Source organism: Dicentrarchus labrax, unplaced genomic scaffold, assembly GCF_905237075.1.
Source record: "Dicentrarchus labrax unplaced genomic scaffold, dlabrax2021, whole genome shotgun sequence".
NCBI classification, from domain to species: domain Eukaryota; kingdom Metazoa; phylum Chordata; class Actinopteri; family Moronidae; genus Dicentrarchus; species Dicentrarchus labrax.
In genome coordinates, this window is record NW_026136715.1 from 13,826,660 (window position 1) to 13,852,512 (window position 25,853).

Genomic DNA, 25,853 nt, shown 5'->3' on the forward strand with positions numbered 1-25,853 from the left:
TTACCTATGAGGTATGCATGCAAGTGTTAGATTGGACAGGTGCCGCTGGGTAAACTGTCCTAGTCAGGGGTGGTGACATTTTAGGTCAGAGAGAGGTGAGAGCAGATGGCACTCAGGAGGTGAGACAGAGCTGGCAGAAGGGCTGGACACAGGATTGGAAAGCTGTGGGTCAAGTAACGATTAACAACATGATCAAATTTTTTGGGAACTGCATTATGCAATTAAAACAGGTTTGGTATTGGTTTGATTGTAAATAAAAATGTGCTCCTGTATGCACTGCAAAACAACTACTTAACATATAAACACAGCAGACCTTTTCCTCTGAATATCATTTATTGTTCAATCTACATCAGTCGGTTCTTGGACAAACCGCCTCCGCTCATTTCATAGTTTGTAGGATACATTTATGACCAAAGAACACATTTCACACTGCTACAGATTGACAGAACTGCCATATCGAATGTTAAGATATCTATTTACTGTCATGCTGAGTGTTTTTATCAGTAGTAATGACTCACTGATGCTGTTACTGCTGCTAGTGTGGCTTCTGGCATAATAATGGCATCTATAAGTCCCGGTGGGTGGACGGCATTCCATAGTATCGTCCTTCTATGGTAGGAATTTGTACTGTAATTTACAGTTAGATGAGACTGGACCTTACATTGTCTGGCCCAGCTTAAAACAAAAAGACAGACGGTGTAATATGTTAATACTTTGTAGAAAAAATCATATGCATTGATACTTTCACCAATCCTCATAGCACAATGTCTTACTTGTACCTATCTTTATTAGTTGTGCAATAGTTGAAGATAGTAAACAGCTATGATCGTATAGAGATCTTAATGTATCTACAGCTTTGTATATCCTTTTGGTTATGAGGATTAGCATAGTCATCCTGTACCTAATAGTATTTCATGATTACATTGTATATAAAAAAAAGACCTCCGCAGAGTGACACTTCTGTACATGTATGTATTTTTGTTTTGTACATAGCTGTAACAATTAGCTTTCATTTTCACATTGTCTCACTCTGTCTCTCACCATATTTTATGGCAACTCCTTTGTAGCTTCACTTTGGCAGTCAAACCCAGTGGTGTGGATGGAGGACCCATGGCCTCCCTTGTCCAAACGCTTGACTCTCAGAGAGCCAAGTCATCGCAAGACCCGCATTCCTGCCATGCCCTCAGACGGGCAGTCTTGTGCAGCATAGTTCCTTGTATAGTCTTTGATAGTTTGTTGTTAGTGCTTTCGCAGCTAACCAATGTTGTGCTAGTTTGTAGAACCCCCCTTTGTCTGGCTGGTCTGTAAAAGGCCGTTTCACAGTTAAGTCCCAAGCAGCAGTCTTGTTCAGGGGCGGGGTGAGAGACGCCAGAGGCTCTGAAGGGCCAGTGGTGCTGGTCCATTCACTCCAGCCAGATGCTAGACCAGTGGTTCCCAATATTTCCCTTTGCATACTCTCAAAAGCTTTTCAAGCTCCTTCTACTTTGTGCCATTTCGTTATTTTATTTAAAGCTGCAAGTCATGCAAGACTCTCTGTAATCCTTATTATTAGGAAACACTGTGCTAGCCCAGATTGACCAGCCTTTTATGGCATGCAGCTAATACGGCTATTTCAGTTATAAAACTGGCTGTTTGAAGTATATATTTCTTGCAGCAGTATTAGACAAAGTACACTGTAATGAAAGCTTGAAAGACAATGTGTGTGATGGAAGCTTGTAATATGACACTTGTGAGCATACGTATAATCGGGAGCATCTGATGTTAGCTGTATTAGCTACAGGTGCTAGCCTTTTGTGGTTTTAATGGCTGACTGGGGTAAAGGCCTGTAAATGCTGTTGCCCTTCAGGGCCCCGGGTCTGTCCTTGACCTTTGACATTAGGATCATGAACCATCTCCCAGGGAGAGGCTTGAACATCCAGAGGCCTTATTCAAAATATGGATGCCAAGATGCAGGTCAATGAGGAAAAAGTATCCAACCACGGTCTGCATTTACTTAAAGTAGTTAAGACTTAAAAGGTTTTCATATGAACAGGCAAAGTTGTCATTTTGTTGAACAAATATTCTGTGGAGGATACTTTTTCACTCTTGTATTCACCTGCACTCCCCTCAGCTATGCTTCTCAGCTTTCTCTCTCCCTCTCTCCCCCTGTCGTCCTCCAGCTCTTCTTTTTTCCTTCACAGGCTGTTCTTGTCTGGCAACTCAGCCTCTGGACTACGGGGAAAGTAGACGGTGGCTTTGTGCTCCTCATAGCGGTCGATGTGCTTGAGGTGTACCACCATGTGCAGGGCATAGGCTAAGACGAGGAGCAGGATCAAAGATGTCACCAAGCCCATCAGGATGGCCGGCGTCAGGAAAGTGGCACAGTCACTGGCCGACGCAAACTTGTCTGACTGCACATTGAAGGCCTGGATCTGTAAGAATACAGAGAGAAGGCGGAAAGATGAGATTAGACTAAACTAAAGAGGACAACTGGCTCTTACTGGGCTTACCAGGCACAGCGACACTGGGCAGATGGACAGGTTGAGACAGCCTAGCAGATGGCTAACTGTGTACAGACAGATTGACAGACTGCCAAACAGACGGTAAACAGATAGACTGACTGACTGACAGCCAAACAGGCGTAACACAAAAGGAAATAGCTGGCAAACATACAGACACATGCACACACGTAGAAAGAAAGGGGGAAAGGCTATGATATAACAGTGAATGTGCAGACATAACTAGAAGAGTTACACAATGAGGGCTGCGGCGCTTGTGCAATAGTGTACCTGGAAATCAGTGAAAGTGATGTGCCAGTTAGCAGATGTGTCAGTGTGGGAGCTGGGCACTAGCAGGGTGTCATATTTGTGCAGGCTGCTGACGTGCTGGCAATGGTAGGATGAGGTGGCAGGAGCGTAGACCTCGCTGGCGTTGAATGTAGCCTCCTGGGTCCAGTTGTAGTGGATGTGAACACTGTCTAGTGTGAACCAGTTTTGACCAGCTGCCTCATAAAAAGTGTTCGACATCTGAAGCCTGACAAAGAGACAATGCAGATAGTTACATGCACAGTGTCCACACAGGTGCACTTCTAAAACATCAATGGATTGCTCAGTGAGGTAAATGAAACATTTTAAGTAGATATAGATAAAATATTATAATATATAAGTAAGCATGCGGTTTTTACCTGATTACTAGACCTCGCAAGTCCTCGATATCACCAAACCTTAATGAAAGCCTGTGGCAAAACAACCACAAATATTAAAACATCTAATTTAACACAAATAGCAAATATTAAACTATTACTCTCTTCTAGATATATTACTTTACGTAGAATATGTTAATTCAAGTTCTGGGTCTAATAGAAAATAGTATCAACCTATACTGATGCCTTGGCTGATGCCGTGGCTGTATATGTAGATAAGTGAGCATATATTTTTCACACCATGTGTCCATCCTGTCTTGTAATGCATGTACAACAAGTCACTAAAAACCAAAACAAATGAATAAAAGTTTTACTTCTGACCCTGTCTGTTCACAGGTTTGACTTACGTAGCTTTCTCCTTGGTGCAGATGGAGCCTTTAGTGTCTACAGGTGAGCTGGGATTAAAGACCCTCTCAGTCAGGTCAATAAAGGTATGGTTCCTGTAGCGGATTGCCAGGCGCTTTGCCTTGAACAGAATGCAGGTCTTCCCATTATAAGACACACTCAGTGGGCCATAAGGCCCCATCAGAGACTGGAGCAGCTTCCTCTTACTGTGAGACATCCCTGGCTGATGCCAGTTAAAAGGCTGTAAACACACGAAGAAAGGAATTAAACACATGAGACATTAAGAAACTGCAGTGAACTGGCAAATAAAGTGTGGGCAGCAGCAGTTTTGCATTCTTTGACTGCCCTCTAGAGGGCAATCAGATTCTTTTTCAAAAACATATGTACTCGAACTCATACTCATAAGCTGTGTGCTCAGGGGCTGGATACTACAAAAGGCACATGTCCTAAAGGTTCCTCCTTAAATAAAAGTATTTTTAAGTAACATCACAAAGACCAAAACAACAACAAGTTAATCACCAGGAAGTTAACCTCACATGGCTAAAATGTGTAAAGACCAGTCATAAACTGCATACAAGTAGCAGAATTGGTTAGCTTTCAGGCTAGAAAATGTAGGCTTTGGATGATCCAGCCGTACACAGCCGTAGAGACCATACATTCAGGTTATCCCATTCCTTAATATATGCAGCCATTTCAGTTAGACCTTTCCTCTTCTATAACATGCGTCCGTACAATCTGTTTGTCACCTCTTTATTATTCTACACAACTGATCCAAAGTGAGCTTGTCTTGGTGCACAACCTACTGTTCCTCCCACTTATGCATGCTATGTTATTTCATTTCAAAGTGCAATTTAAAAAACCTTTCTTTTGAGTTTGTCATTCAGACCATAAAATGTCAGTAATGTGTTTGAGTTCAGTGCTCCAATCACCACTGAACCTCAAATGAGGGATGAGCAGTGTTCTCTTCTCCGTAGAAGACAGGAGCTTTCTGAATTTGCATTTAATAGTGGGGTAGCTGTTAGACTGCATTCCTGCACTGTGCAGATAGAGACTGCCCCCTCTAGCTGTTTAATCTCTGTGCTCAAAGGCCACATCTCATTGGAGGGCATTTGGGCTAATCCAGCACTGTTTTACACGACATGCAAGTGGCAGCCACAGTGGTTTTTGTTTGTTTTAATGGGAAATATTGTGAGGTATGGTAACTGAGATGACAATCTAAAACACATTTAAAAGCTAAGGTACTAAATAGAGTAGCTGTGGAGAGGTTAGTGCAAGTAAATGGTTAATCTTCAGTACATGAAAGAACTGTAACTGCGCCTGGATGCATTCGCTGATACAGCATATAGTTTCACAGAATTTTCAGTCAGAGTGGTCCTACATGTGTGTATGGCAAGGATGTTTTACCTCTAGTGACTGTGAGACCAACAGTATTCCCACATCCAAGGTCGAGCAGTGTGTCTAAGTGAGTATGCTCTGTTTTGTTTGAATGCGTCCCAGTGTGTGTGTGTGTGTGTGTGTGTGTGTGTTTTTATGTACAGATAAAGAAAGAGGGTGAGATAGATGGCGGAGATAGGGAGGGAGGGAGGGAGGGAGGAAGAGCGAGTGTATACCTGCAGTATTCTCCTGAGTGGGTTTTCATCTTCAGGCGTCAAAATAACCTCTTCACTTTCTAAGCCGTACCCACCATCTTGACCTGAAAACACGTACACAGTACACACATTACTGCACCGTGAAAGATTATATCAGTATACATATTAAGCTGATTGCAATGCTGCATTGCAGATTGCAACATAATCATAAAAGTTCAGCCGATTCCACACATGCTACACAGACACACACACGCACACACATAGGCACAACAAGATCCTGCGTACGCTCAGGCTCCTATCTATTTCCAGTTGTTTTGCGTCATCACAGTGACTCATCAGCAGTCTATCTCACAGTTACGGTAGTATTGTTCAGTGTTTACAAATACTGCTCATCTTGTTCCAGCAACATATGATTTGCAATCATATAATTTAAAGGAATGTCTCCATCATTTTATCTGCCTTTTTCTCAAAGGGCCTAAATATAGCCACACATCTGAATGCCACTGAGGTGTATGGATCTCACACACGCCACACTTCAAAATCTGTTTAGTATTACAAGGCAGCAAAGATGTCTCCAGCATTAGGAATGAAATGCATTTGTCAGGACTATCTATCCAACACATCAGCATCAAAATTAACATGACAGGTTTGATTGAATCAGGCCTTGTGTCACAGTAGATTTGTTACTTACTAGATGTGACTCTCGTTGCTTGTTTGGGGTTCTCTTTGCTGTGGAAAAGACAGAAGACACAATAAGATCTTGTGATTGCAATATGCAGGAAAATGTTGAAGGTTTTTCCTTTTTGGGGGGATAATGCTCCATAATATGTACAGGATGCTTATTTAGCATTTTTCCTTGAACAGTAAAGTTCATTGTCTACTGATGCAGATGCAGCAGACAAGGACAAATACAGATTTGCAGTTTAAATATAAAAATACCTCTAAGAATACAATATAATGTAATGTTGAATTTTATAGATATTTTTTGATAAAGTCAGTGTTTGTATGTTTAGTCAAAATAATTATACCCAATTGCATACACATTTTATGCAACATACTAGCAAACGTATGTGCTACTTCTTAACTTATGTGCAGACTTATTAAGTTACAAATTTGGGATCATAGATGATGCGTAAAAACTTGTATAGACAGTGCACAGCTGATGAGCACTCTAACTAAAAATACTTTGCCCATAGAATTTTATTACCAGTTCACAAAGTAATATAGGTTTGTTTGGCGTCTCTGTTACAGGAAGCTCTTTGTGTAGTGTGTTGCTTTCACTAAACCAATCTTTTAGGTATAGGGCTGACCTAAATAGTGCGAAGGGGGGACAGAGGACAAAGCACTTCCTTTTGCTTCACGTGTTTGCCCTAGCTGTTGTGCTCTCAGTCTAACTAAACCCAGCATAGCCTTGGACTAATTAAAGCTTAGCCTGATCCTTTTAACTGTCTAATCAAAGACGTAATACGCCAGCAATGGGCTTACAGAGCGACGCTGACATGGCCAGTTTTGCTTGTTGTGTAGTCTACCCAGTGCCCTGACTCTGTGGTCCGTCCTTGTCCGTCCCTAGTGATATTCTGGACTAGCTTACTAATCTCCACACAACAGCCAGTTATAACAGACTTGTGAAAGGTTTAAACCTGTAGGACTAGGAGCATGACAACTAGCGTGCGTCTATCGTGTGACATCACCAGGCATTACTTAAGTCTGTTTGTTTCGGTCACCAGTATTTGAAATCATTTTATGAATTGCAGCACAACAAAAGCAAGTCTGTAAAGACGTTCATCTGTGACTGATAGTGTCTTTGTTATCTGTAGTTGAATAGTAATGCTGTGATCTTGTAGGAAAAGCCTTTTAAGAAGATACACAAGATAGGATGACCTGAATATTTATACTAAATTTAAACACACAAAAGCCGGTCAATAGCTGTAACTACTGTTGTCAAGGACTGTTCACACTTTTGTTAGATGGTGAACCAGACACCAGTGGAACTACCCCATATACTGCTCCAACTTACATTTTTAAAGGGGTTAGAAATGGCAATTCAGCTGCTTAAAATTGACCAAAAATCTATCTTTTTACTACATTACTTCTTATTTGTACTAGTCATAGGACACAGATTTGTTAGGGGAGAGCAATCGCAGTTTGTAACATTATTAGGCCTGTTCAAATTTAAATTTGGTGGTTGCAAGAAAGTTACATTCTCATTAAGCTGTAGTCAGTGTCCTATTCTTCTTTCCATGATCATGTGAAGGGAGCATGGGGCTATGAATCTTAGGACATTTATTTTTTCATTTGCCTCTTATGCTCAAAATCTCAACTGGATTTTGGCCAGCAAGCAAATGAATGATGGACCTTTTCATGTCACTATGACATTTTCCCTGATTGGCTCAGGGGCCATATTGTTGGCTCATTCATCCATGCCATCCATGGATGCCATGCACAATATCTCAAACACAGCTTGTTCTAGGATGGCCAGTGTGATTAAAGATCAAACTGAGGTGAGCCGACCTGTGCAGCAGCTAACAAATGAAAAGGTATTAGTAGGTCCCATGTCTGATAGTTTTAGGCTAGAATGCCAGGCATATCAGTACCAGCAGCCTGGAGCAGTTATCTACCCGTCTGGTGCAGTTTCCACCTGGGCAATATTGTGTAGTTTAGTGCCAAATGGATTAGGATTAGTGGTAAGCACAGGCCAGGTCCACTGGAACCCAAATATGGAGAGGCGAAGGCCCTGAACAAGATGAAGAGATTAAAGCCTGATGTCAGAGCCGACGGCACTCTGGACAGTTCAAGTGCTAATTTATACGTCTGAACTGACCTCTGAAATTGTGACTTACTGATCACCAATCTAGTAAATTTGAACTTTGAGCCTAGGCATTACTGTCAGGTTAAGTTCCCCTGGCTGAATTTAGCAGAGGGTTATGGTTAGGGTTATTTAGTTACATTCGTGTAACTGGTATCCCCTAGTGAAATACTGTATAATCAAAGAAAAACATGTACTTTCCGTCTTTATTATAAGCCTTTGTGACTTATTTCTTTGACCTATATTCATTGAATGTATTACATTGGGTTTCCACCAGTATTTTGTTTGGGTCTTTTTAGAAATATTGTTAATAAAAATAGGTTGCTGATATTTTTTCCATAAAAGTGATGTCATACACAGGATCACAATCGGCAGTAATACAACCTCATGGTATGCAACATGTAGCAGGCTACTCTTTTGTTGTAAAGCATTGATTTTGACTTTGTTTCAGGTCACCTGTCACACAGCTGGAGAGTTATCAAGGGACAGCTGATGATGTCTGTGGAATGTCAGTGTGTAGGTGATCAGCAGGGAGATACTATGCTGTCATTTCCTGTATACGAGCTCTTCACCCTACATACTGGTGTGTTTGGGCAGGTGCCATCTCCGACGTCAGCGTCATGATTGGCTCCCTGGAATTTGTTTGTGTTTGTGTGAGCACATGGTCATGAGATATATGAACTTGCTTGTGTGTAATGTCTGCATCTACTATTTCACGGGTAATAATATGACAGTTTACTTATATGATAAATCCAAATATTTACATTCGCCCAGGTGAATGCTGGGTAAGCATGTTTGTATATGAAAGAGCTGCCAAAAGTACTATGCCTTTGGCAGCTGGGAGTTGTGACTGAAACCTCAGTAGCATGGCAGATACTTGGACGCTGCTCACTTATCACCTGCACTGATATGTGAAACCTTACGGGTCTTATAACAACATAAAGGTTAAAACCCCCCAAGACACAATTCCATGTCTGATTTACATATTTATGAATCCATGCTAACAGCACGCAGCTACGGTCCGCGATTAACAACTGTTTGTGCCACTGCAAACAAGCTGCATATGCGCCCCCTCCCCTCCCCTCACTCCAGCCCATCCCAAACACAAGTGAATAAGCACTCCTTCCTCTGCACCTACCCAGGCCTCAGCTGGCTGAAAGGAGCCAGAGGAGTCTGTGCAAGCATGAGTGTGTGAGTGCTAACTAAAGCCCAGTCGTTTGTTCCTGTGCCAGTTTCGCGAGGTCAGCAACCCAGAACTGCTGCGGCCTCGTCATTGGCTCAGCCTGTCACACGGTGCCTGGGTGCTGAACAGGCCCTTTATATAATCAAAGCCACGCCAGAGCCACTCCTTGGCTCACCTCCCTCCCTCCCGCATATATGCTTAAATATGTTTGCACTCAAGTGTATAAACATGTACCTACACTTAACATATGTCCAAATTAACAGTATGAGATTAACCTGAATGCATTATGATGATTGTTAGCCTGCTATGATGACAATTACTTTTAGATAAGTAAGTCTTGCTTTTAAATATTTACGACAATGAGAATCATCTGTGCAACTGATGGTATCTCGATCAATACATTTTCTATATTCACTGGACGTCCTTATTCAAGCACGTAGATGGAAAGCTGATTACCATCCCTCATCTGTGCCTCTGCTGTGTACTGCTGAGCAGAGAGAAGGTGTGGTACCTGCTCCCCAAACTTGTAAACAAATCCTCTTCGCCAATGCTACCATAGAGTGCTGAGCCACTGCACTCAGACTCTTTGTGAACTAGAATCAACCCATCCGAGCCTCTACATCCTACTACAGGAATACAGTGTTGGAAAGAGATGTTTGTTGGTTTGTTGGGTACAGTTGTTAACTATTTTGTATGTGGTTCATTTAGCTCACTGTAAACTACATTACAAGAACACAAAGGTAGCAATTGACTGGACCTTTTAGCCATTAGATTTTGGTTTCTCACCCTAGAACCATTGTCACTGTGTATATCAATAGTGTATCAGACTACAATGATGTGTTCTTGTACTCATATTTCCTTATATTATGCCTACATGAAATTTCAAACCAAGCTATGATAGTATTTCACAATGTACAGGGTAAACTACTTATGCAAAGTAATGTTAATCTCCATAAGAGTATTATTTTGGGGTATATGTAAAGTATATTCTAATTTCATTCATTAAAAAGTACTCAGTGGCTGTTAATTATTGTGTCTGTGACACATAAGACAAACATGTCTTGATCCCACACAGTGCAGGTGCTGACCTATTAATAGATTTATTAGAGCAGATTAAGCTTTAGGAATTTACGAAGATGCCACTCAGAGCCCTGCTGCCATTTCAGTGTAGCTTTGATTGAAGCTTTGAATTTGACCTCAGGTACTAAAGTTGTCTAAATCTTCCTACACCTCAGTGCTGGTGTGTACACCCTGAATTATGACTCATGACTGCATTCAAACTGAGAATTGCACACATATACTCATGATTATTTGCCTTTGACTTCTCACTCTGTTTGGTTTCTGAATGTGTGCAACATAAACAGTGTACGAAAAGTTACTTTATGAAGTTCATATGTGAATGCTGCTAAAGTTTTGGGGTAACCCTTTAATCTTTCTTGGAAAGGGGATCACTGCTCTATCTTCCACTTGAAATCCAATGCTTTGACTTCTAATCTGTGTCTATATTTGCGGCACTTGGTCAGTGTTTAACAGTTTTAAGAAAGATTTAAGTTCATGTTATTTTCAATTATGTTCATATATCATACACTGTGACAGAAAAACAACAAATATGGAGCAGATATGTTTGCAAGAGCATCTTTTACTTGTTACCTGCTGTTCCTAAATCCTACCAGCGTTTTTATTTTCAGAATTCCACTTGATTATATTGTAGTTTGAAAATGAATGAATGTTAATATGGAAAGATGCACAATCTTTGTACTGGTCTAATTGTGCTGACACCATTTAGTCTTTGTAAACACGTCAGTGGCCATTTTTTATTAAATAGTGTGAATGATGATGTCATTTGTAGCAACTCTAGGAATTAGATCATATTTAATTGACCTGTGTAAATGTCTGCCAGGTTAACTAAACACTGGTTTTCATTGAATGTTGTTTTTATTGTTGATAAAACATGTGACTTGTAGGCTATATATAAAACGTGATTAGTTTTTATATTTTATTCTGCTTTTTAAATCCTGCACCTTACTCATTTTCTGTTGACATGTTTTGCAATGAAAAGCTTGGAACAGCATTTTTTTTTCCATTTGCAAACAACTATAAATTACAGTTGCAAAATCTTATCTTGCAGTAGTTTTCCCTCTTATTTTCTATCTTCGCCTGTGACTCAGTCCAGATGAGTGAAGAGATATTTTCCAAAATTACAGTTTAGTCCCCAAACCCCTAATCTGTACCCATATTTGGACAATATTTATTTTCAGATGAAATGTTTTATGCTTAGATTGTTTTATAAATATTGCTACCATAGAGATTATTACAGTTATATAAAAATGTGTAAACGTGGTCAAATTTGTCGAATTATTTTCTGACCTTTGTTCTGCAGTTAGTTTTAAACATTGAAAAGTCCACTGAAGAGACATCACTATTTCTAAAATGTACTTCTAACACATTTCCTTGAATGTATTTGAATGATGATGAATGGGGTCGTTGAGGCAGAAAAATATGTAATCATCCAGTAGGTCCTTTCTGGCCAATACTTTTAATAATTTTGTAAAGCTCTTGGCGGTAAATCTTGGTTGAGATCTATTTTTGTCATAGTACTACACATTTCAGTTGCCACAGAAAATCACGCTTACTGAACAATTTCTCTTCATTAACTTCCTGCAACCCCACGTCTATTTGCAGCAGAGCCTTCTAACTCACTGTACCTTTCCTTCTGCATCTCCAGCCGATGTTATGCACCCTACAAGGCCTTTGAAATGAAAGCCATGAAAGGCTGCTCTTATATAACAGCATCTTGGAGTGTGTCAGAGCTGAGAACGGAGCTGCGACTGGGGACGGCAACTGTTACGTTGCAGAGTTACGTACAAAGTTTGATTCAGGGAATGGGTTCAAAACCCCAGGAGAGCCATTCTCTGTCAGGGTGACTGCAGTGAAAAGTTAAGATAGGGATCTGTCAGGGTTTCACAAACACTAGATTGAGTTCGAATGAGAGCAATCCCGTGAGACTTTGTATATTGAATTCTAAATCCAAGTTATCTGTGCCCTATAGCCTTGCAAACGTGTGTACAGATAAGATGAATAAAAGCATGACAATAATCTTTAATTCCCCAAAGTGTATTACTGTCCTGAAAGTGCAATAACAAGGCAAATCGTTTCAATAATGATTAAAGAGCATTGTGTAAGAAGCTGCAGCATGTTATGGCATTGAAGCATTTGCGCTATAGAGGATTGTGTGAGCCACCATGCATGGCATAGTTTCAAGAGCCTTACATGGCTTTGGCAAAATATTATTGCCTTGATGTCTGTAAGCAGACAGGAACTGGTGCTAGCAAAGGCCCTGGCTGCCGGCTCTGTCCCGTCCCTGTGACACTGTTGTGAGTGCCCCCAGGTTTGAAACCTGAATATTTTATCCAGACTTGACCTGCAGGACTGCATGTGCATTATGCAGACATGGCTGGCTAGAATTCCCTTCTCCACTATTTCTCTCTCTCTCTCTCTCTCTCTCTCTCTCTCTCTCTCTCTCTCTCTCTCTCTCTCTCTCTCTCTCTCTCCCTCTCTCTCTCTCTCTCAATGACTGCATCAGTAAACAGACCCTAACAGACCATCCCTGATGCATCCTCTCCTCTCCACCTTGTCCCATCCTTGTTTACCTTCCCTCCGTGCTGCTCCCCGTCTTCTATCCTCTCTCCTTTCCTCTCTCTCTCTGTACCTCTCCTGCAGGCCCACTGCCCCAGCCTTATTTAGCTCCCTTCTGCCAGACCAACACTACTGTACAGAGACAACAGCCCCATCCGTGATCGATGAGCAGCGTCTGATGCAGTCCCCAAGACTGAGACAAACAAAGCCTTGCAGCTCAGCTCTCTCTGATACAACAACACTGCCCCCATTCACGATTTGTGATACACCCATGGTGCGATGGGGAGAAGAGAAGGGAGGCAAAGTAGAGAAAGAAAGACCCTATGAGAGCACATCAGCATCCCAGCATCCCTGCATGCATCTCCCCGTTACCCCCCCCCGTTACCCCTCCTCTGTTCCCAGCCATAGAGAGGATGGATTTACCTTCTGTCCAGGATTTCAGGCACTTCTTCATAGGTGAGTCCTGGCTGCAGCTCGTCGTCCTCAGTGAAGGAGAGGCCAGGCCGGCTGAGAGCAGACAGCAAGGCGAGGGAGCAGAGGAGGAATGCGTGTGCAGCCATTGAGACAATGAAAGGAGACTGCCGCTGGTTGAGCTCCGCTTCATAATCTGCTCTCCTAGCAGTGCCTGGCTCCCAGCTCCTCTGACTGGCAGCCACCGCAGCCAATCAGTGGCAAGCAGAGCCGATCAGCGTGCGTCACAGTCCCCTTGCTGCACCCTCCCTCCTCCTCTCCCCTCCCTCCCGCCCTACTCCCTTCCTCTGTCATCCTCCCTCTGCCTCTCTCACTCTGCTCACCCTCCCACATCCACTCCTGTGCTCTCTATCTTCTCTTCCTCTCTTCCATGCACACATAGCCGCAGGCAAGCCCTAAGTATAGACAGCAGCTCATTCTTTTTCATAACCCAGCTCATCATACCTATGGTACCTACAGAAAAAAACACTCACAAACACATGTAGACACACACATACTCACACATGTATCCACAGACACGTTGGCACACACGCTTGCACGCACTCTGTCACAGGAGCAGGCTCACAGACACACACACACACACACACACACACACCTCTGTGGAAAATCACCTGGGAATGTCAAGGTCAGATCCTGGAGGAGGACAGGAGGATGTTGACATGACTTTAGGTGGCCACAATAAAAAAAAAAAACGGAGCCATGACTGCATGACCTAGATCTCCAGTGTGCTGCCACAATAGCAGAATTAATTCACTTGATCTATGTGTTGTTGTGAGCACTGAGAGGGCCTGCGGCTGAGGAAATTGTCCACTGAGGCTGCAAATATGGATGACAGGAACAGCTGAGCAGCCGTGGGATGAGACGGGAATGAGGGTCCAACCCTGACGACCCGGACGGCTGATCCCATTTCCTCCTCATTATTTAGCCCCCATGCGTGTGATGCCTCAGGATCTTGATACATCCTTTCATTTCTTTATTTCCATACCCGCTGATGTGATGATTTTCAGAGCAGAACATTAAGAGTGGTTATATAATCAAATGTTGTGACCTACTATCATGGATATTCACATTGATGCAATGATTCACACAAAAAGAGAGACGGCAGAGCAAAATGTGAGATTCCTCCCATCGTTCCTCTGTCATAAATCAGACTTTAAATTTCCTTTACATAGAAAGGTGTATCAGATAGGTGTGTCAGTGGTAAATACATGACAGTCTTTAAACAGTATGTAAGTTATCTGTTTTGTCGTTGAGATTTAATAGCTCTCATAGAAATGCACTCACACATATATACATAATAGATATATACACATACATGGTATTAGTATTTTGAGCATATTTGTTGCCCTGTTGCCATGACATATTTATTTTGTTTGGAAATGGATGCAGACTTTAGGTAAAGTGAACAATGCCAGGTGTCTCAACAATATTCCTTTGTAATAATTACCTGCCTGTGGGCCAGCATTTAAGTAGATAATGTATCTTGAAGCAATTATATCTCATCCATTTCACTGTGTCTATTTCTGTGTAACTAATATGCTGCATTATATGAGTATCCTTGTTTATATATACAGTATATAATTCTGTGTGTGTGTGTGTGTGTGTGTGTGTGTGTGTGTGTGTGTGTGTGTGTGTGTGTGTGTGTGTGTGTGTGTGTGTGTGTGTGTGTGTGTGTGTGTGTGTGTGAGCTCAGAGCACTGAAGTAATCCCGAGGGCATGAGAGGTCAGCTGTGTCTCCTAGGCCATACAGTAACAGGAGGTGACTAAAGGCTGTCTCAGCCCTCTGCGTCTGCCTGCCACGGTCACTTCAGAAGGCCAGTGTGTCAGTCTACTGGAGGGAAAGTGCAAACTAGACTGTCACTGCTGCCGTCACAGAGTGACAGCATCACAGGACAACCACAGAAAGACGTCCAGGTGTGATGACTTTAAAAGAAGATATTAAACTATGATGTCTCATTACATTAGGTCCAACCCCACAATGCTGGATACACTTCAGTATGGGTGGGTGGTTAGTATAGACAGTTAATGTCACAATTATCATGTAATTAAACTTTTGTCTCTTATTACATGCTGTTTAAGAACATGGGGTAACAATCATTCAGCTATTAGTGAAAGTGAGACTTAAAATAGGAAATAACTCACTTACAGATGAAAAGTTGAAAGTAGCTTATGATGGCTGACGTTAGCTAACTTGATAAATTGCTGCCTTTATGACTTTCCAATATTTGTGCTACTGTTACACATTTACTATTACATTTACTATTATCCCATCATTGTCACCTGTGGCCACGATGGTTGCTGTTCAACTCAAGTTACATAATCTATCTTTAAGCAATGTATTTTTCCTGAAGAAATTGTATTCAAAATAACAGGAAAATGTGTTAGTATTATCAGCTGCAATCGACCAACAGCGTCAACAGTATACTACATTTGTGAAGCTTGCAGATTTTGTTGAGTCTATCAGGGGTGTTATTTCATCTCTATGGTCCTATTTTGAGGCTGTAGTGTGTGTTGGCGTTGCACTGAGATCGGTTGTAAGGTGCTCTTTTTTGTTCACCCAGTTTATGAGATTGTGTTTTGCCCTCTCTTGGTGAGTCATACAGCATTTTAGATTACGAAACAGATCGAACGTACAGAGCTGGGGGTCACTGTCTATTTATAGGTATGATCTCATATCCAACTTTTTAATCCTGCTCTTTATGCCCACGTAGAACACTGGGGCCTGCAATACATGGGGTGATGTAACAGGTTAGTGCAGTTTTTGATTGCTCTACAGCATGTGTTGATGATGATATATGGCTGCTAATCTACCAGCTAGCATGAGCATCTGATCTCTACAGCGTTAAAGCTGTGGCAGTATTAATCAAAATGCTAAAGCCTGTATTCATTAAGAGGCCTCGAGTGTTGTGGGGGAGTAAGTGCATCGCTGTAAGTATTTATAGTACAGTGTATATTCAAATATGTGTTGCTCCACATTCATGTCATTGCATAAATGTGTTTGGTAAGGCTGGTCATGATAGAAAATGTGGAAAGAGACATTTTATGATTATGTGTTTTTATTGGTAGATATACGTATTTGCTTTCTGTCATAACACTGTCCATCCTAGTTCACTGCTTCTGTTGCCTTTTTTTGATGACCTTGCTCTCTACACACACACGAACACACACACACACACACACACACACACACACACACAATTTTTCATCTTCAAGACCAATGAGGCAACATATGATGACAACAGTTATCATCGTATGATACAAATATCATGGCCCTTTCATTATAAGTGATGTAATGTATTAATTACATCTCATTTACCGACACATAAACATCCCATCTTTCTAGTGAGGTGGTTCTTGGCAGTCACAAACATTTCTCAATCGTGTTTAATAAGGATAAAATCATGATCAAATGACCTCTTTAAATTAAAAAATTTTACTAAGAAGTTCCAATCCTGTTTACTGAATTTGCATTCAACTACACAGTATATATTTCCAACATTTATGCGAAAAACATCCTTTATAAAAACTAGCCTATTTATTAAATATAGAACAATCTCCAGGTAAGCACAGTTTGCTGATTAATCTGCTGAGATTACATAACATCCTTAAAAGCTTTCAGTTTGTCACTGCTTCATGTCATACAGGCGTTGTCCCAGGCAATACGATACATGGAGGATATATTATCTATTGATATGCAACTAAATTATTATGTAGTATAAAGAAGAAACTATACCTAATTTCTCAGTGAACTCTGTCAAGACAATCTGTGTGTACAGCACTCTTTGTTTGAAACAGTTAATAGTTTATCATAAATAAACGTAGACTCCTTCTATAAAACTATATCCATTCATAAAACACTCACCGTGTAGTTTTTGGTTCTATTGACAAGTAAAATTGCTCTACACCTTTAAGCTTGCAGGATCAATCATGTGACACTACGCAAACGAAAAACCCTCCACACAGAGCAATGCAAAGATTTGATTGGCTGAAACCTGTGAATGGCCAACATTAATGATTAACATTCATGTCACAACACTGCAGTTTCATTCAGTCCTTGGATCGTTCTTGGCTGGCGCTATGCCAGACTGTGCCACTTGAGGGCGCTCACATATAACCCAGAAGTATGCCTTCTTTCCTCCAGTAATATGGGCTTATTTCATGAGGCACGATGTTAACATAGGAAACATGGAGATATAGTATAAAGGGATAATAATCTGCTCTACAGTGGAGAAACACATACGCACTTAGCTCTATCAGTGACTCAATAAATAAATAATAAATTAAGTACATTCAAATTAGCATACATAATACATTACCACACCAGAAAAGTAGTGTTACAGTATGTCATTCTTCAAGAACATTAATTATACAGTTAACCGTTTCCCTAGTCAAATAGCAGCAAGAAATCTTATGCCCAACGAGTGATCAGATTTGAGTCCCTGTCCACAAAATAAGCTCACCTGTTAAACTCTCCCTCCACAAAAACTAGGATGAAAACTCAAAATAATACATTCCAAATGGCTGATATGGGGGGAAAAAAAGAAATGAAGTCACTTTTAGATCATAGAAGTAGATGATAAATGGATCTGTCAACACAAATTACCCACATGCATGTGCTAATTTGGCAGCCCTCAGAATAAAATTATATAATTTTCTAATATACACGTTTCCTTCTTTCTCTGCCTGCTTTCCTTCAAGACACACATTCTAGTGAATGACAGACAAGGAGAGGCAGACATTCTTATAGCTTTCAGATGCACCGGGGTCTTTCATAATACACAGAAAGACGTCAGGCCTTCTAGTAAAAAGCTGACCTAGATCTATACACAGTGCTTTATCGTAACTATAACCTTTTTTATTATTAAAACACAATCTGAAACTGGCAAATGTGTTGTCACGTGCCTACAATATTGTCTGCAAGTTTGCTTTTTTTCCATACCTGACTAATCCAAAAGAAAAATAATAAAATCACAGATAATATCAGAAGCACAGGTCTATCCATGTATTGAGAGTATAGTCGAACTAGACAACAACTATCATGCCAAGTCTATGTTTATCTGACAGGTGTAAAGATAGTCATGATAATATTTCCTCACTTTGTTATGTGTTTGGATACAAAGTTATCTTCCCATATGATTTGATTGTCTAGAAACAAAATGTCAGAGAGAGAGAGGCACCAGACTGTAAGGAAGGACGCGTAAAACAAACCAGTAAACAAATAAAGAAGTCTCTCTATATAAATATAAACTCTAAAATTGTCTGATAACTATGGAGCCAGTCAGCGCTTGATCAATGCACACAAATATAAAACGGCAGTCCTGGAACAAATCTTTTGTTCTGATCTCGGATCAACTTTAACCTCCCTGCTTTCTAATACTTGCTGCAACGCAGGAGAGGTAAAATGAACCCCAGGTCAGCGTCTAGAAGCAACTCTACCAGCTATACCAGTCTATAAAATGCGCATAAAAGAGAGAAGGCACAGAAACACAAACCCACCGTGGAGTGGGGTGGACTGACAGCAGCAGTTTTTTTGGGAGCAAACTGGATGAAGCTGCAGGTCTGCTGGCAGCAGATGGGTTGCTTACAACTTGCGATGTCTGGAAAAGAGCAGAGATTTATATATTTGCTGTCTCATTTTCATTTAGTTTGTTTTTGACCTCTATGTGGGTATGACTGAGTCCTTCATTCTTCTCCTGGCCCCAAACTGGTCGTGAGCTGGACCTCAGACTTGTTGTCTGTGACTAGAGCCAGAGTCACATTCAGCGGATGACAAACCAAGAGGTGACTCAGTCGTGTTCCTGAATGCACCCCTGTAGACAAAAGTGGCTTCTTTATTGGATCTATTGCATAACTGTCCCTAACCTGCACTGAGCATGAGCATTTACGTCCCACAACTACGCTGCTTTCCTTCATTTTGTCTTTCAGATCAAAACAAAGGTAGAAGCCACTTTATGCTACAGATGTGATGCAGTCTTTTTATTATAGACCTGATCCTATTTCATCACACCTGTCTTCTTCTGTGTTGTCTGATTCGCTGCCTTTGACTGGGCTGGTTCTGTCTTTTCACCAACTGGCTTCACAACAGTCAAATTTGCCGCCACAGGCCCTTTGCTCTCTTGCCCCTTCTCCTGTTTGGCTGGGCCTCCGGTCTTGCTGGTGCTGTGGTGGTGGACAGGGGTTGTTGTTTTCAAGTGGATGGGTGCTTTCCCCGGGGGCAGACGGGGGTCTTCTCCAATGTTGACGGTGAGGTTGGTGTAAAGAGGCTCCAGCTCTTTGGAAAGGAGGTCGTAGGTCAGAGAGTTGAGGCCGTCAGAGCGCCAGTTGAGTCTGGTCCTCTTCAGAAGGTCGAATCTAGAAAGACAAACATAATATCACTGTGTGTGTGTCAAAATATGAGGCTAGGAAACTGTTAGCTTAGCTTAGCATAAAGACTGGAGGCAGGTGGGAACAGCTAGCCTGGCTTTGTCCTGGAGTTTCTGCTTAAAGTCACTGTGCCCAGAGATAAATAACCCCAGCACATAAACCCTGTAAAAGCAAAACATGTCATTTCTACACTTTAGCACTTTTATACAGATTTTTAGATTAAGTGAGCTCTAGAGGTGCAGGTAGACGGGTCTTTTGTTACCTTTTGACGGAGCCAGGTTAGCTGTTTCCACCTGTTTCCAGTCTCTATGCTAAGCTAATCTAACAGACAGATATGTAGCATTGATCTTCTCATCTGATTCTCTGCAAGAAAGAAATGTCAAATTATTCCTTTAACGATACCATGTGAAAAAGACCTCTCCGTAAAAGTTAATAATGTGAATAAATGTGATTTGTGGCGCTGCAGCTGATTTACAGGCGCTTGTTTTTATAATCAATAATATGTTTCTGAAGCATCATGGACGAGGAAATTGTGTTTTTCTAATCTGAAAACAAATGCCAACACCACATCATAGTATGTAAATGAAAAAGAAATAGCCATAATTTAAAACTCAACATGTGACGGGTTGGAAGATAGGACAGGTTGGGGCAAAAAGGGGAAGACAACATAATTCTGATGCTTGTCCCCAGCAATGGAAGTGTTAGTGGTACAAAGTAAGTGTTTATGTGTGAAAATACTTCATCATTCAAAAATATATCCCCACAAAAAGTGTGAAAAATGTCCCTACATCATTTTCGTGTGTTTGAGAGTGTGTCTATCTGTACCTGCGTGGGTTTTGCTCATTGCCTCTGTCTCCTTTATGCTTGATCATCTTGTAATGACCAATGGCCACTGGAGGGCGCATGATCTTCATGCCAGACAGACGTACTCTGGATAGGCAGCACACAACAGGAGTCAACAGGAACAGCAGATTCTCATTCTCAGGCATTAAACTGGAAAACTAGACTCAGAGGATAATATTAGATCAAAAAAGCCTGGCACTTTACTATCCATTTTATTTTCTACAGCTTAAAACAACAGCAATTCTCAATCTGAGTAGATCTAGCCTCTAAGGGATTAATTTAAAACCATAAAAAGAAAGAAAACAAACAGAATTATGGGTGATGTATGAGAATAACACACCTTTATGGCTCATAGGTGGTAAAAAAAACCCACTGTGGTTCCCTTTTTCCATCTCTGATGCTTCTGTACCACCCTTATCTAAGTCAATCAAAACATAATGTGATAGATGTAGTTTAGTATATGATATATTTTAGGTTGCAACATGCACAAAAGTCAGTCTTACAGAACATAGGGAATAAATATTCTTGTAGTTTTGCCTCATGTAATAATTAGTGCAAGCTTTTTCTTGTTCCATTCAGTTTCTCTCACAACAGATTGGCAAATGCTAGAAGAGTCAGAGAGTGGAGAGAGAGGACCGCAGCACAGAATGTGATGGGCCTGAAAACTTTTAAGCACGCAGTCCAGCCCACAGCTGTGATCTAGTCCATGCAAACATACTCACTGAGCCCACTCCAAGAGATACACAGCAAAGCCACAGCAGTGGGAGGGGACGTGAAGATGAAAGATGAAAGATGAAAGATGATGTTAGGATGCATAAAATAAAAGTCAAAGAAAAGTAAAACATGTGGTACCGAAACAGTAAACACGAGAAATAAGATGAATCAGTAAAAAAAAGAGGATAAAGAAGAAGAAGAAGCGGAGATGCTGAAATGGGCATGCATGTAGTTCGGATGCTGAACACATGTATATCTCACATGCTGACACGCAGGATGTGGACCTCTGCGCCATTCACCCTCCTTACCTGGCAGCAATGTCATCATCCTCTCCGCCCCAGCCCCAGTACTGGTTAGGGAAGCCATTCATCTTCATGTACTGGTCCGGTGTCACTGCAGACACTCCACCAAAATACTGTGGGTACGGCAGCCTGGGAGGGTGAAATCGCCAGTGTGCAATCTTAAAAGTAAAGCCTCAGCACAATACGTCCATCCACGCACACATACACACCGTGCTTCTACCTGTATCTGAACTTGTCCATGGCCACAGACAGGTGTGTGGGAAACTGCTTGTGGCAGGTGTAGGTGTTGTGGTCGTTCTCAGGCAGCAGGTCAACATCATGAAGGAAGATGCAGCTCCAGTCTTCATCTCTGAGGGCCTCCCGCACCCCAACGTTCAGCAGCTTGGCTCGGTTAAAAGTACCGTTCCCCCACTGAAGTTAGAAACAGAGACAGATGTTAAAGGTCCATTGTGTAGGAGTTAGTGGCATCTAGCGGTGTAGTTACAGATTGCAAATTCCTCGCTTCACCCTCCCCTTCCATGTGCAGAGGAGAACCTATGGTGGACACAAAGTGCACGAAAAAAACCCAAACGGGCCTTTCTACTGCCAGTGTTTAGTTTTTTACATTCTGGGCTACTGTAGAAAAAAAATGCTCATTCTAAGGTAACAAACATAAGCATAACAACATGTTTATGTTGTTATGGGTGAACTGACCCTTTAAATCAGATGTTTGCCTCACTTCATTATTATATTCTGTATAACAGTATTAAACCAGTATATCTGGTACTGTACACCAATAATACAAAGGTGTTACAGCCACTATTATACAGTAATATACCAGTATTACACAATGATAAACTAGTTATATATATACATGAAATACACCAAACAAATAATACTTTAGTAGTACCAAAATATTACAATATTCATATACTGATAATACATTAGTATTATGTAATAATATAAAGTAGTTATACACTGGTAATATACCATAACAGTGTTAGACTGGTATTGTTACAGCATTAACACCATTATTATTACATAATGCTACTATTATCCTTGGAATATTTACACATGTAACACACCAGTTTTACACTCATAACCTAACCTGCTGTACTATATAGATGCTGTAGTGGATCTGTTGTCTTTGCAAGAAGGGGTGAAGGTGGTAGAGGAGGGCACGGAGATGAGTCTGCCGGTTCCGGTATGGTACCACTATCGCTGTGTGGTGGCGGGGTTCACAGTCTGGAGGTCGGTAGCGTCCGCCCGGCAACACCAACGGATTCCTCTGTCTGATCTCCTCCAGAGACAGAGGAGAGGAAAGATGGACAGACACAGGTCCGACTGGAGGAAAGAAATGGAAATTGATTGATTGACAAACAGCTTAGCAAAATCCCACACAGCTGTTCAAAGAGCATTTTACTGTATATGTATATGTTGCATAGAACAGCACACATTTAACCCCTCTGACTCTCTCACCCAGCAGTGGGGAGGGGATCTGGCAGTCTCTCAGCGGCGGTCCCGTGGCAGGGGGTCCAGTGCCAGAGTTGCGAGGCGGGGGAGGCGGAACTCCCAGATGACTGAGGTTGGTATAGACGTCATGAGGTCGGGAGTAATCAAACTCCGGCTCTGTGGTGTGCACCAGGACAGACACCAGGCCTCTGAAGCCCCCGAGGGAGAAATAGAGAACAAAGGCAAACTGGAAGCCCACCAGCAGGGCTAGTGTGCACGGGGAGTCCAGAGAGCGCCCAAAGCACGCCATAATAACGGGAGATTGTAGAGGTACAGTGAAATTCAATGTGGGGGAAATGGATGGGAGGAATGGGAGGAGAGATGTGTGGGGGAGGAAGAAAGCGGGCAGCTGGATGATGAGAGTGGAGGAAGAGGTGGGAAATGAGCAAGGAGAAGCAAAAGGAGAGGAGGGGAAGGAGGCAGCGCTGAGTGCAGACTCAGGCGTACAGGAGGGGGGCGTCCATCTGTAGGAATGGATAGCAGTGGTGGTGAAGCTCAGTCAGCACTGCCATCACCTCCTGACCACGGACGTCACTGAGAAGGAAGAAGAACGTTAGTTTATTTCATATATTGCTTATTATTATTATTGCATTACTTCAGTCTAAATGTAGGTTACCTGGATTTGCAAGGGCCTAACTAAAACCTGTCCTGGGCCAGGAAGGGCTCACTCCACATCTCTCCTCCTCTTCCTCCTTTCATCCTCAAACTTTCTGTTATTAAAAAAAAAGACTTGAATGAGTAGCAGCACAGCAGCAGATCTGTCTCAGCACGACTGTGTAGTCTACTGTAAGCTAAAAATAAGCTGGGGAATGACAAGCAGCTACAAACAAATGTCATGTTTGCTTCTTTATTTAGAAGGGCTTATTTTCAGCACTGACATTTCCATGGGGCATGCATGGGAAGAGACGCTTATGCCTGCAGATCTATTAATCCAACATCCCAGTTCCCTGTTAGCCCCAACAGTGCTACTGCAATGGACTGGATGCATCACTGGAGCTTAATTTTGTCAGACAGGAAACTCAAATTCATTCAAAAATAGATCAGCGTAGAGCAGGAACAACGGTTATCAGTACAGAAAGCCTTCAATCCAGATGATTAGCCTATCAGCATCCATCGTTAGGGCCTGTGTGTGTGTGTGGGGGGGGTGCAGGCTATCCTATCCTGTAGCTCCAATGTTTACATTTATTCGACAGGATCACTGGCTACAAGATTTATCCTCCTGCAACAAAGAGTGTTTCCTAATTTGCAGTTATTGTTGTTTTAATTAGAGGCTCCATGCGAGCTCTGCAGCACCAGCCGACTCACCAGCACATCCCTGCGACGTTTCAAATCCAGCCCCCGGCTTCCTCCGAGCGTCGACGGGCCGCCGCCACCGAGGAGTAGACGCGATGGACCAAAAGATACCGGGTGTTTCTTGGGGTTTTTTTTGCTGATGCTGGTCGCTCTTCCTCCCTCTCCTCCTCCTAATCTCTCATCCGATGCGAAATGTCTCCGTGGCTGCTTAAAGACCGCTGCAAACGCCTTCACACGCAAGAGCATCGCCGCATATCCGTCCGGTGTCAACACGGGCAAGTGCGCTCTGCCTCATCGCTGTATCATTGAATCAGATGGGCTGGGGCGCACGGCGGTGACGCGCCAAGCGGCATATTTGAAAATGAAATGATAGTTTTGACTCTGATTGATGAACGAACCAAAACTTGACCACACACAGTAAACGCCGATTAAAACGCTGGATGCAGTTATAAAAAAACAAAAAACGCTTGTGTGGATGTTGGATCGGCCATTATACAGCAAAATGTATTTTCTTTTAAGATATTGAGTGCGTTTATATGTGATCTAATATAAAAGGTTTTTACACTCCAGGTTTCTGATCATCTGTGTGCAGATGTGTCATAATGTCTCACCATCTCAGCCACATCTCAGCCTAAAAAACCTGTTTATTGCCACATTGCGTTTACATGCACACTAGTATCCTGCTAATACTGTCCTACTATATTCTGGATATTGAACATGAAAACCTGATTATTCATAATTTATATCCCTGTAGAAACCAGGATAAGGTGTTTACATGTCACAGTATCCTAGCTTCTAGGTTTCTCAAAACCTAGATTAGGTTTTATCCAGGTTTCTCAGACCAGGATATTAATGTAACCCTGACACTCCAAAAAACTTCAAACCCCATTTAGATCCACAACCTCCAATACAAAACTGCTTAAAAGGTCTAATTATGGAGTTAATAATATTAAACGTCAGCTGAATCAAAATGTTCATCAGAATTATAATGATTAATGTGCAGTCTGACTTATTACAATATCAGACTACATGATCTACATTATTTTAGTCTGCATGTTGATATGTGAATGTATATCATTTTGTCAGTGTGAAAATGTTCTGTAGTAGGCAGTGGGACTACTTTTTTTAAAAACATGTTTTTGTTTTCCTGTGCAGATTCATGAAGGAGAATTTTCTGTAGATTCCTCCTTCACTTTGCCATTCTTTTCTCTCTCTCTCTCTCTCTCTCTCTCTCTCTCTCTCTCTCTGTGTGTGTGTGTGCGTGTGTGCGTGTTCATCTGTGTTGAAGATAGTCTTGTGCAAAAGCACCACACAGAAGAGCTGTGGGAAAGAGCATGAAATTGTGGGCTTGAATCCAGCGCTGCAGAGACAAAGAAATCTCACAATACCGCGGGATGTAGTAAAGTAGTTGTGGCTAAAAACAATTCTGACACAAAAGCACATACAAAACTCTAAAAACCACAGAACATCAATTAAACACCGGTACATTTTTATGATTTTCATAAATTAAAAAGGCTTCTAGTCGAGATAAGTCACTGTTGAAGAAGCAAGAACTATTTTGACTTTATTTTCCCTTTAAAGATATCAGATGAAATTCTCTTATTGAAAATGATTTAAAATTCAGGACATTTTAAGG

The 25,853-nt window shown here is 41.6% G+C and overlaps 2 protein-coding genes across 2 annotated transcripts; both read right to left on the bottom strand.

Moving 5' to 3' along the window:
• Positions 1 to 314: 314 nt before the first annotated feature.
• Positions 315 to 13,392, bottom strand: atp6ap1lb (ATPase H+ transporting accessory protein 1 like b). The gene is made up of 7 exons (XM_051426260.1): positions 13,164 to 13,392; positions 5,807 to 5,844; positions 5,137 to 5,219; positions 3,529 to 3,767; positions 3,164 to 3,214; positions 2,769 to 3,012; positions 315 to 2,411 (listed from the first exon to the last, which is right to left on the bottom strand). Exons 1-7 carry the CDS (start codon positions 13,298 to 13,300, stop codon positions 2,175 to 2,177), a joined length of 1,029 nt encoding a protein of 342 aa, XP_051282220.1. The 5' UTR covers positions 13,301 to 13,392; the 3' UTR covers positions 315 to 2,174.
• A 2,857-nt stretch (positions 13,393 to 16,249) lies between these two features.
• On the bottom strand, positions 16,250 to 24,532 carry b4galt3 (UDP-Gal:betaGlcNAc beta 1,4- galactosyltransferase, polypeptide 3). Its single transcript, XM_051426240.1, has 8 exons — positions 24,230 to 24,532; positions 23,541 to 23,634; positions 22,892 to 23,458; positions 22,521 to 22,756; positions 21,654 to 21,844; positions 21,440 to 21,562; positions 20,400 to 20,504; positions 16,250 to 19,562 (listed from the first exon to the last, which is right to left on the bottom strand). Exons 3-8 carry the CDS (start codon positions 23,172 to 23,174, stop codon positions 19,205 to 19,207), a joined length of 1,296 nt encoding a protein of 431 aa, XP_051282200.1. The 5' UTR covers positions 23,175 to 23,458; positions 23,541 to 23,634; positions 24,230 to 24,532; the 3' UTR covers positions 16,250 to 19,204.
• Between the last annotated feature and the right edge of the window lie 1,321 nt (positions 24,533 to 25,853).

Coding starts and splice junctions, on each gene's coding strand:
- b4galt3 (XM_051426240.1), bottom strand. CDS start 23,174: ATGGCGTGCTTTGGGCGCTCTCTGGACTCCCCGTGCACACTAGCCCTG. Junction 21,563..21,653: donor ATGGACAAGTTCAGATACAG/GTAGAAGCACGG, acceptor TCACCCTCCCAG/GCTGCCGTACCCACAGTATT. Junction 20,505..21,439: donor GATGATGACATTGCTGCCAG/GTAAGGAGGGTG, acceptor CTGCCTATCCAG/AGTACGTCTGTCTGGCATGA.
- atp6ap1lb (XM_051426260.1), bottom strand. CDS start 13,300: ATGGCTGCACACGCATTCCTCCTCTGCTCCCTCGCCTTGCTGTCTGCT. Junction 3,768..5,136: donor CACTCAGGAGAATACTGCAG/GTATACACTCGC, acceptor GTGTGTTTACAG/CCTTTTAACTGGCATCAGCC. Junction 2,412..2,768: donor TCACTTTCACTGATTTCCAG/GTACACTATTGC, acceptor GTATTCTTACAG/ATCCAGGCCTTCAATGTGCA.